The sequence below is a fragment of the Antechinus flavipes genome, chromosome 5 (assembly GCF_016432865.1).
Source record: "Antechinus flavipes isolate AdamAnt ecotype Samford, QLD, Australia chromosome 5, AdamAnt_v2, whole genome shotgun sequence".
In the NCBI taxonomy this organism is placed as follows: Eukaryota; Metazoa; Chordata; class Mammalia; order Dasyuromorphia; family Dasyuridae; genus Antechinus; species Antechinus flavipes.
Window position 1 is genome coordinate 220683924 of NC_067402.1, and position 12538 is coordinate 220696461.

General features: G+C 34.4%; 1 protein-coding gene across 2 annotated transcripts; it reads right to left on the bottom strand.

Moving 5' to 3' along the window:
• Positions 1-2599: 2599 nt before the first annotated feature.
• Positions 2600-12248, bottom strand: LOC127538371 (olfactory receptor 6C76-like). Of its 2 annotated transcripts, XM_051962110.1 has the most exons (2): positions 11332-12248; positions 2600-5347 (listed from the first exon to the last, which is right to left on the bottom strand). In XM_051962110.1, exons 1-2 carry the CDS (start codon positions 12246-12248, stop codon positions 5161-5163), a joined length of 1104 nt encoding a protein of 367 aa, XP_051818070.1. In that variant the 3' UTR covers positions 2600-5160. The 2 variants fall into 2 exon arrangements, with proteins under 2 accessions (XP_051818070.1, XP_051818071.1); XM_051962111.1 differs by lacking the exon at positions 2600-5347 and having other exon boundaries at positions 11313-12248.
• Positions 12249-12538: the final 290 nt, after the last annotated feature.

Below are 12538 nucleotides of genomic sequence, written 5' to 3' on the forward strand. Positions count from 1 at the left end.
TTTGGCTGGATCATAGCATACATAATGAAGAGTAAGGTAAAATTGGACTGGAATATTCTGAAAGTATAGAATCACAGAATTTAAGAACTTGAGTGGATTTGACCATTCTAACACACACACACACACACACACACACATACACACACACACACACACACACACACACACACGGTAATTTAGAGCTATGTTGGAATTAAGTATAATGCCAATAAAATGTTTATAATATATTCTAGAAATATATTGCTCTTTGTGCATAAGTATGTTTACTGAGGCAGTAAACTTTCCAATTAAATTGACATTACTGATAAGTTTGACAGAACATGCACTGAGGAAGCTTTTTTTGTTTGTTTTTAATCAGGAAAGTGGCAAGGTGAGATGACTTTAAAAATAATATTTAAGCTTCTGTGTTGAAGATAAGCCTTGGAAGGGAGTGAAATTTCAGGCAAAAATATCAATTAGGAGGCTACTTCAAAAGTTCAAAAGAGAGGTAATGTGCTTTTAGAGTAGTAGTTATGTGAGTGAAGAGAAGGTGATAGATGCAAGAGATGTTCTTCTCATGTGTAACTTCTTTAAGGAAAAAAAAAACTTTATGGCTGTCCTTGTGTCATATGTGATACATATGTGATAAAGAGATTATAACATAAACAGGAGTGCCTCATTGTAATATTTAATGATATTATCGCAAAATATCTGAGAGCAATTTGGTATAATTTATTACTGTATAGAACATCAATACTTTCAGTTGTTCTCTCTAATATTATGAAATCATATAAGGTATGGATATCCATGATTACATTCATATTTAAGAATAAAGCTGACATTATCAACAAACATGTTGTTTTAGGAGTTATTCCGGGTGATGTTCATGATCTTTCTGGGCCCATTCAAATAGAAGAGATTCCATTTCCTGGCATGGTACACATACATTGTCCAATTTTCACAGGCATACAAAAATGAGGTCAGCACAATGGCATTGTAGAACTTCATTTTGGTATTCAATCTAATAGCACTCTTATACTTTTCTCTGGAGATTCTAGAACTAGTTTTAGCGGTGCATGTTCTGTTGAACTTATCAGTAATATCAATTTAATTGGAAAGTATATTGCCTCAGTAAACATACTTATGCACAGATAGCAAAAGTTTTCCATTTGCTCCATGAAAACTTCCACATATGGATTGTGTGATGATAGCTGCTGGAGAGCCTGTGATTTTGGGGGGCTTAATTGTCAGACCAAAATCCACACAAAATATAGAGAATCAGTGCACACATTGTTATATCACAGCATCAGAGGCTAAGTTGAGTGCATAACCATCAGTAAAAAATGTTACATATCAACTCTTCCTCACCTTTTTTCTTGGCATAGTCTTTTCAAGTTAAATAATTTATCATCAGTGTGGTAGCTGACCCTGACACTGTGTTCATCCTTATGGAAGGGATCCAACAATATAGCTAATAACATGGCAGTCAGCACATAGTCTGCTTCACTGCATAGGTAATTGTAAAAACTCAAGAGAAACATTCATTATCCAGAACTGACATTCTGCTGTAGTTATCAGATGGCAAAACAAACAACAATGAAAACTGATTATTCCTTGGCCCTTCCTGAAACCTTACTGCTTCACACTACCCAAAGCGGAGTACCATTTTTAAGATGAATGATCATTTCATTAAAAAGCACTTTGGCAAAAGTCTTGCTGTCAATAGTTAAAAGAGTTAAAATTATTTCCATAATTGTCACAGAACATTTTTCCTTATAAGGATAGACATTAGAAACATTCTTGGACTCCGATAAGATAACCTTCTCTTGCCATATAAAATGAAGATTTCAGTAAGCTTTTGCATGAACAGTGGACCCTCTTTCTTGGAAATGTCTGCTTGAATGTTATTGGGACCAGGTGCTTTTCACAAAAAGGCACATAATGGCATCTAAAATGTCTTCTACAGTTGGAAGTTAAATAGAGAGGACTTTAACCTATGGTCGGTGGCTTCATCACTGATTAACAATGCTGGGTTGTAAATATAAGGGATGTATTTTCTCCAGGATCATGCTGTTATCACTCATCAATGTGGATCCATAATCACTGAGTAGTTTAACATACACCATAGGTTTTTGAGCTACAAATTGTCTTAATGACATCATAAACATAATATAGATTGTTATTATAAGTGAAAAGCTAAATTTCATTTTCCTTTTTACTGAGCCCTAAACCTGAAATTTCTCTAAGGTTCACTTGAACTTTACTTTTGATGAATTTAAGATCTTCCTTCTTAGAGACTAATGAACTATTCTGCTGGTAACATTTTTTGCTCATTTCTCACCCAGTAACTTCTAATTTACCCATAATTTTTATCAAGCTAATCCTAATGTTTGTGCATGTTCTGACTTAAATGAGCAAATGCAGTGTTTTACACCAATGGTGTACTCCTTCTCACTCCTTTTTGGCTTCACTATTGTCAACTATGCATTAGCTTAGCTTTCCTTCTGCTTTAGCAATAAGTTATTCACACATAGAAAAAGCATTCTAATCTATTGACATTAAGGTTCCTGATTGTCATTTTGACATTAGATTGCTGCTTTTGTTGCATGGAAATTTTAGTTTGTACAAGATAAGTCAATTATGGCCCAGTACTATGTACCACAAATCTCTCTTGGACCCTATCTGTCTCTTCTGTTTACAATGGCACAGTCAATTAAATACCAATGTTTCCTGTGAGGGTGCATCCATGAATTTTTTTTTTTTTTTGCATTTAGATAGATGGAAGATTACATTGGTGATAAGAAGGCCATGAAAATCACGATCTTCAGTAGTTAATTGAATGTTGTTCTTTCTTTTTCTGAATTCATTTTCCCCAAGGACTCCCTGCCATATTTGACAGTTTGTCTCTACACTGGCATTAAAGTCCCCAAGCTTGTCCTCTTTTCGCATACTGATGATGAATGTTACCAGGTGTTCATAAATTTTTATTTCTTTTTCTGGAAGAAACAAAAACACTAGTGATGACAGTATGGCACTTTCTTGCAAATCCCAATTAAATTATTATAAGACTATTATTCACTCCTCTTGGTAGATGTCCAACACTGTTGATTATATTAGATCTGATTGCAAAAGCTACACTAGTTCCATGGTGCTTCCCATCATGGTAATCACTACAGAAAAAAAAAAAAAAAAGCAAACATCCAGCTCTTACTTTGGTAAACTTACCAGTTTTATTTCTCTCAGGGCTGCTAGCTAAATGTGATAATTTGGGCAAAATTCTCACAGCAAGAGCCATTTGTCTTTTAGGTCTCTTGGATGTTATGTTGTCAATAAGTGTGCATACATTCCCTATACAAAGGGTAAGTGAAATAATCTTTGCAAAAGTTTTTTTTTTTTTTAATCATTTGTGTGTGTGTATGTTTTGACTACAGGGTAGTATTTCTGCCTTCCATGGTTTGCAAGTCAGTATTTGGTTAGGTGAAGCAGAGAATTTTTTATGATTCCTTTTCTAACCCTTTCCTCAAAGGAAAGAGTGGACAGTACAGTCCTTTAAAAAAGCTCTTGTACCCAGGGGCTGCCTAATCCCACTTCTGCTTCAGTCTAGTGAAAAGAAGATGACCCCATCCCCTAAGTGATTGTATACAGACTTGTAACTATAGCCCCTAGTGTATCCACACCTGCTTCTCATCACTTGTCCTTTGTCACAGGGCTTCGATAGGTAAAAATTGGTAAAATATTATGGTGATTTTTTGATTTGTGCATAAATTAGATTTAAGTGAAGCAGAATTGTATGAAGGAATTGGCCTCAATCTCTCTTCCAGAATCATCAAAGTCCAGTGGCAAGACAAAAATCAATCTGACTCCAGATGGTTCAGGATGAAATGGATGACCTTGAACTCTTCAATGTCTCACCAGATTCTAAGAGCTCCATGGTACATGCTTATACTACCTTCATGGAATAAAGGGTTCCCATACACCTATTCCATCAGGGGAGTCTTTATATACCTGGAGCAAACTTCCCCCAAATTCACCAAGGCGATTGAAGTTCATTGCTTACCCTTACCCTGGTTTGGCTTGTCTGCTGTTTTACTGGGGTGTGGACGCTGGGTTTATTACAATTTCTTGGAGCCACATGTGAAAGTTGCAAGAATCAGGTAGACACCCAAAGTAGAAAAAATACTTGAAAAGGGCATGTAGCCCTCACAATAAAAGTCCTAATATTCTTGTACACACTCATAATCAATCTATTGAAACCTATAAATTTCTTTTCATAATAATTTTGAAAATGCATGAAAAATGCATATAGAATTAAAAAGAAAATAAATTGACTGAAATATAGTTATTAAAATTTGTTTTGAAAATCCATGGATTGGGGTAGAACCAAGATGGCAGAAAGGACACACACTTTATTCTAAGCTTCCTTCTACCCTCATTTACCAATTATCTAATTCAACTTCAGAAATAGTGCTTGACTGGTAAAATACATGAATATTGGGAGTACAACAAATTACCAGCTGAAGAAAACTCAGAAGATCACCAGAAAACATCTGTGTTGATTGGTTAGGATGAGGCCAATGCCAGCAGGGAGGCAGAACATGGAGGCTAGCTCAAGCTGAGTTTACTGGGGCAGGGGTGGTCTTTGTGGGTGGAGAATTTGCAGGGAGGACTCTACCACAGATTGGCTGCTCTGCTTTGACTGCAAAGCAGTAGATTAGCAAAGAAGTTTACACAACTACCAAAAGTAAAGTGTACCCCAAAACGCCAGAGTTTAACAGGACCTGGCCACAACCACCCATCACCAAGAGTGACTCAGAACAACCACAGTGTGGCTGTGCAGCTGCAGCCACAGTCCTCACAGTAGGGTTCTGCCCAGGGCAGTAACACTTCCACAGCAGCATGGCAGCTCTTTGCAGCCAGTTCATAGGACAGCTACTTTCCATATATCCCTGTTCTGTAGAGGAAGCTGAGAACCTCCTTGCCCTGAAGTCAGACTCTAAGGGCTTTTAAAAATTGACTAAAAAACCCAAGTGAACTCTAACTATAAATAGCTTCCATACAGAAAGAGAGCAGATTTTCACCCCTGAGGAGATTAATAGCTGTCAATCTCCAGACAAAACCCAAAGGGGGATATAACCTGATGCCCATCATACAAGGCTCTCCTAGAAAAAATTATAAAAGATCTTAAAAGAGAGATAGAAGAAAAATGGAGACAGGAAAGAGAAACTCTGTAAGAAAGTACAGAAAAGACATATAACTCATTAAAAGAAAAATTTGATAAAGGCGAAAAAGAAAACAACTTTCTGAAATGTGAGATGGAAAAGGTAAAAACTCCCAGGAAAACAGAATTAGTGAATTGGAAAAAAAAATACTCTCAAGAAAGTAGGATTTTTGAATTGGAAAAGAAAAAGAACTGCCAGGAAAGTAAGATTTGTGAATTGGAAAAATAAAATAACTCATTAAAAAAATAAGTGAAATGGAAAAAATCCCATAGAGCAAAACAACTCATTTAAAATCTCAATTGGACATATAGAAAAAGAAGTAAAAAAAGTTAATGAAAATAACACATTAAAAATCAGAACTGAATAAATAGAAATGAATGATTCATTGAGACATCAAAAATCAGTCAAGCAAAACAAAAAAAAATGTTAAATATCTACTTTAAAAAAAAACAGATCTGGAAAATAGATCTAGGAGAGATAATCTGAGGATTGTTGGACTTCCTGAAAATTATGATAAAAAAAGAGCCTAGAAACTATTTTACAGAAAATCATCAAAGAGAACTGCCCAGATGTAATAGAATCAGAAGGTAAAATAGGCATTGAAAGAATTCATCAAACACCTTCTGAAAGAGATCCCAAAATAAAAACTGCAAGGAATATTGTGGCTAAATTTCAGAACTATCAGACCAAGGAAAAAATATTACAAGCAGCCAGAAAAAAATAATTCAAATACTGAGGAGCCACAATAAATATTACTCAGGATATAGCAGCTTCCACATTAAAGAAATGAAGGGCCTGGAATCTGATATTCCATAAAGCAAAATAACTTGGAATGCAGCTAAGAATAAACTACCCAGTGAAGTTGAGCATTTTCTTCCAGGGAAGAAGATGGGCATTTAATGAAATGGGTGAATTTCATTTATTTCTAATGAAAAAACCAGAGCAAAACAAAAAAATTGACTTCTAAATATAAGACTCAAGAGACCCATAAAAGATAAAAAAGAACTCTTGAGAACTGTATACATAAAGAGCATATATATAATTTGATTTTATTGTTATAATATATAAAAAAGGAAAGTAGAAATGGAAAGGAGATTGTATCAGAAAAAGGGAAAAGGAGAGAAAAAAAGAGGGAAATTACATCCCACAAAGAGGCAAGGGAAACCTATAATATCTGAGGGAATTAAGGGACGAGAAGAAACATTGTGTGAATCTTACTCTCATCAGATTTGGCTCAAGGAGAAAATATTAGACATATTTGGTTTACAGAGAAACTTCTCTCACCTCATTAAAAAGTCAGAGAGGAAAAGGGAAAAGGAAAAGAGTAGGCTAAATAGAAGGGAATACAGAAAAAAATAAGGGAAAGGTATAAGAAAGGGGAAGGGACTCAAAGGGGTAGGAAGGATTCTAAAGAGGGAAAACTGCATGAGGCAAGGGGTGCCCATAAGTTTAATACTGGGGAGGGAGGTAAGGGGGGAAAGGAAAAGTATATGCTAGGGATAATAAAATGGCAGCAAATACAAAATTAGTAGTTTTAACCATAAATGTGAATGGGGTGAACTCTCCCATAAAGCTGAGGTAGATAGCAGACTGGATCAAAAGCCAGAATTCTACAATATGTTGTTTGCAGTAAACACATTTAAAGCAGGGTGACACATAAAGAATCAAGCTAAAAGGCTAGAGGAGAAGCTATTATGCTTCAGGTGAAGTCAAAAAAGCAGGGGTAGACATCCTGATCTCAGATGAAGCAAAAGCAAAAATTGATCTAATTAAAAGTGATAAGGAAGGAAACTATATCTTGGTAAAGGGTAGATAGACAATGAAACAATATCAATAGTAAACATATATACACCAAGTGGTATAGCATCTAAATTCCTAAAGGAGAAGTTTAGAGAGTTGCAAGAAGAAATAGACAGTGAAACTATAATAGTGGTAAATCTCAACCTTGCACTCTCAGAATTTGATTTATCTAAAGTAAATCAAACCACAAAACAAATAAGAAAGAAGCTAAAGAAATTAGCTAAAGAAGCTAATGGAATATTAGAGAAAATAGGTATGATATATCTCTGGAGAAAACTGGAGACAGAAAGGAGTATACTTTCTTCTCAGCAGTTCATGGAACCTATACAAAAATTAACCATATTTAAGGACATAAAGACCTCAAATGCAAAAAGGCAGAAAAAGTAAATGCATTACTTTCAGATCATGATACAATAAAAATTACATTTAACAAAAAGCTAAGGGTAAATAGGCCAAACAATAATTTGAACCTAAATAATCTCATCCTAAAGAATGAACAGGTTAAACAGCAAATCAAATTCACAATTAATAATTCCTCCCGAGAGAATGACAATAATGAGACAACATACCAAAATTTGTGGAATGCAACCAAAGTGGTAATAAGAGGAAATTTTATAACTCTAAAGGATTACTTGAATAAAATGGAGAAAGAGAAGATCAATGAATTAGGCTTGCAACTTAAAAAGCTAGAAAAAAAGGAAATTAAAAACCTCCAATCAAATGCTAAATTTGAAATTCTAAAATTAAAAGAAGAAATAAATAAAATTGAAAGTAAAAAAAAAACTATTGAATTGATAACTAAAACTAAGAGTAGGTTTTATGAAAAAAAAAAACCCAACAAAATAGATAAATCTTTGGTAAACTTAATTAGAAATAGGAAAGAGGAAAATCAAATTGTTAGTCTTAAAAATGAAAAGGCAGAATTTACCACCAATGAAGAGGAAATTAGAGCAATAATTAGGAGTTACTTTGCCCAACTTTATGCCAATAAATTTGATAACCTTAGTGAAATGAATGACTACCTTCAAAAATATAGGCTGCCCAGATTAGCAGAGGAGAAAGTAAATTGCTTAAATAGTCCCATTTCAGAAAAAGAAATAGAACAAGCTATTAATCAACTCCCTAAGAAAAAATCGGACTCCCAAAAAATCTATTTTAATGACCTAGAAAAAATAACAACAAAATTCATATGGAAAAACAAATGATCAAGGATTTCAAGGGAACTAACAACAACAACAACAACAACAAAATCAAATGAAGGTGGCTTAGCTGTACCAGATCTAAAATTATATTATAAAGCAGCAGTTACCAAAACCATTTGATATTGGCTAAGAAATAGACTAATTGATCAGAGGAATAGGTTCAAAGGACAAAATAGTTAATAACTTTAATAATCTAGTGTTGGACAAAGCCCAAGACCCCAGCTTTTGGGATAAGAATTCATTGTTTGACAAAAACTGCTGGGAAAATTGGAAATTAGCATAGCAGAAACTAGGCATTAACCCACACTTAATACCATATACCAAGATAAGGTCAAAATGGGTTCATGATCTAAGCATAAAGAATGAGATTATAAATAAATTAGAAGAACATAGGATAGTTTACTTCTCAGACCTCTGGAGGAGGAAGCAATTTGTGACCAAAGAAGAACTAAAGATCATTATTGATCACAAAATAGAAAATTTTGATTATATTTAAGAAAAAAACCTTTTGTATAAATGAAACTAATGCAGACAAGATTAAAAGGGAAGCAATAAATTGGGAAAACATTTTTACAGTCAAAGGTTCTGATAAAGGCTTCATTTCCAAAATATATACAGAATTGACTCTAATTTATAAGAAATCAAGCCATTCTCCAACTGATAAATGGTCAAAAGGCACGGACAGACAATTTTCAGATGAAGAAATAGAAACTATTTCTAGCCATATGAAAAGATGCTCCAAGTTATTATTAAGCAGAGAAATGCAAATTAAGACAACTCTGAGATACCCCTTCACACCTCTCAGATTGGCTAGGATGACAAGAAAAGGTAATGCTGAATATTGGAGGGGATGTGGCAAAAGTGGGACACTGATGCATTATTGGTGGTACTGTGAATGAATCCAACCATTCTTGGGAGCAATTTGGAACTGTGATCAAAAAATTATCAAACTGTACATACCCTTTGATCCACCAGTTTTACTACTGGGCTTACATCCCAAAAAGATCTTAAAGAAGGGAAAGGGACTGTTGTCTGAAAATATTTGTGGCAGCTTTTTTTGTAGTGGCTAGAAACTTGAAATCGAATGGATGCCCATCAATTGGAGAATGGCTAAATACGTTGTGGTATATGAATGTTGTGGAATATTATTATTCTGTAAGAAATGACCAGCAGGATGATTTCAGAAAGTCCTGGAGAGACTTACATAAACTAATGCTGAGAAATGAGCAGGATCAAGAGATCATTGTATACTTCAACAACAATACTATATGGTGATCAGTTCTGATTGATGTGGGTCTCTTCAACAATGAGATGAACCAAATCAGTCCATTTGTTCAATAATAAAGAGAACGAGCTACACCCAGTGAAAGAACTATGGGAAATAGGTATGAACCACAACATAACATTTCCACTCCCTCTGTTTTTGTCCGCTTGCATTTTTGATTTCCTTCTCAGATTATTTTTTTACCTTATTTCTAACACTAAAATAATTGTATGTGTGTATGTATGTGTGTGTATATACATATATATATATATATATATATAATATTTAACATATACTTAAACATATTTAACATGTAGATTTAACATCTACCTGCCAGCTAGGGGAGGGAGTTGGGGGAAGGAATTGAAAAGTTGGAACAGAAGGTTTTGCAAGAGTCAATGCTGAAAAATTGCCCATGCATATATCTTGTAAGTAAAAAAGCTACGAAAAAGAAAAGAAAATCCATGGATCCCAGATAATGAAGTTGTGCTATAAAGACACTAATGATCAAGGTGTAGACTAATTGGGAAATCATTTTCTTTTTAGTCATATGGAGATGAGAAAACTCTCTTTCCATAAACTTAATTCATATCAATTTACTGAAAGAAAGGAAACCCTCCATTAACTTGTAGGTAATTTGAATTCCCTTAATTATGAAAGTGAATCTTTATTCTTTCCCTTTGGAAGAAAAAAGTAGGCCATCACGACTGCTATATCCAGCACAGGATGTATATGCAGGACAAAATCCCTAATATCATAGTGATTATGAGCGTAAAAAAATGAGTGTAAAATGAGTGTATTTACACTCATATATAAGCAAGGGGGGGAAACAAAAACAAAAACAAACCAAAAAAAACTTAAATTTCTAAGATATTGGTAGAAACATTTGTTACTCTCTACTTGAAGGTGTTCATAAGAAAGAGGAAGTTTTGATTGATTGGTTGGGCAACAATGTGTCTCATTTTCAGGTTTGAATCAGGGACAACATGCATATAGAAGCGTATTATCCCTGACAAATTTTGCTAGAGATGTAATCTCTACAGTAATATGACATCTGAATTTTGTGTTGATCAGGGTACTCAATTCCTTTTGAGACTTTATCCAATTCACTGTAGTTAGCTAAATGAAATGACATCTAAATTCAAAGCTAAACTTACCAATATGCAAAAAGAGATGACAGCACATTAAGAATTGTATATTTCATTAATTCTCTCTCCTAGAAGGAATAATGCCACAGGCATAATTTTAATAGATGGCATTTATGTAATGTTTTAAATGTTGAAAAGCACATTGCAGATCTCATTTCACTTATTCAAAAGAAGAGAATTCATTAAAAAGGAATCCATAGTACTGAATAGGCTTTGAAAAATAAAATTTAAAAGACTCATTGCATCTTTTGAATAAAAGCATTAAATGCTGGTTGATCTGTTTTTTGGTGAACCAGAATAATTTTTAAAAAACTTATTTGTAGGGCAGCTAGGTGGCGCAGTGGATAGAGCACATGCCTTGAAGTCAGAAGGATATGAGTTCAAATCTGGCTCAGACACAACACTTCCTAGCTGTGTCAATGTGGGCAAGTCACTTAACTCCAATTGCCTCAGGGGAAAAAAAACTCAATTGTATTTCAGAATAAAAGAAAATATACACATGTAAAATAAAGAAAATTTTAAATTGACATTTTATATATAGTATACATATAAATGAAACATTAAAAATATTTGTTCCAAGTAATTTACACACTGCTGTGAAGGGAAAAAAAGGGATGCACAAAAGGAACCTCTAGAGTATCTCAAGAGTTTACTTAGGCATTTCTTTAATTTTCAAGTACAGATTTTATTAAAAAAATATTTATTTTGTAAGAAAAAACATTTTTCTGACAGTGTCTTTAAAAGCTTGTTTCACTTGTTGGTTCCTTAGGGTATAAATGAAGGGGTTCAGCATGGGAGCAATAGAAGTGTTCAGGACTGCTACACCTTTAGTCATAGCCACCCCTTCTTTTGCTGAAGGCTTGACATACATGAAGATACAGCTTCCATAAGAGATGGAGACAACAATCATATGGGAAGAACAGGTGGAAAAGGCCTTTTTCCTTTGTTGGGCAGAGGGAATTCTCAGAATAGTTCTGAGGATGAATGCATAAGAGAGAATCACTAATGCCAATGTGACCATAAGTGTTAACACAGCCAAGAAAAAACTCATGATTTCTAAGATCTTGGTGTCTGTGCAAGATATCATCAGCATAGGAGAAGAATCACAGGTGAAATGATCAATGATATTTGAATCACAGAAATCCAACTGGAGTCCCATGATGACTGGTGGAAAGATTATGAGAAATCCTGCTAACCAAGAACTAATTACAAGCTGGCTGCAGACTCTGTTACTCATGATGGTCATGTAGTGTAGAGGTTTGCAGATGGCCACATAGCGATCATAGGACATAGCAGCAAGGAGAAAAAATTCTGTTGCACCAAGGAGGATAAAAAAGAATACTTGGGCCATGCAAGAATTGTAAGAAATCATTTTTTCTTTAGTTATTATACTGACTAGAAATCTTGGAATGGAAACCGATGTAAATGATATTTCTAAGAAGGAGAAATTCCTGAGGAAGAAATACATGGGAGTCTTAAGGTGAGAATCCAGCAGGGTGAGGGTGATGATGGTCAAGTTGCCAGTCACACTCAATATATAGGTGAGAAACAGAAAGAGGAAAATCAAGATCTCTAGCTGTGGGTCATCTGTCAGTCCCAGGAGGATGAATTCCTTCACTGATGTGTGATTTCTCATGACTTATGCTTGATTTCTGGAAGATATGTGGTGAAAACAAGAGAAAAAAAACTCAGAGTTAAGTTAAGACACATCTATTCGAAAACTCTATTGTGTAGAGAACCACACAAGCCAAAGTGAAAGATGGTCCATGAGAGATCACAAGTGTAGGCTTTGTAATCCAGAAAAGGATTAGCATGTGCTTTTTGTCTATTCAGCTTCCTTAAATTACAAATAAAAATTCTTTTCTACCCAGAAAGCCTCCTAAATCCATAGCTTTCTCTCTTCTAATTATTTCCATTTTATGTACA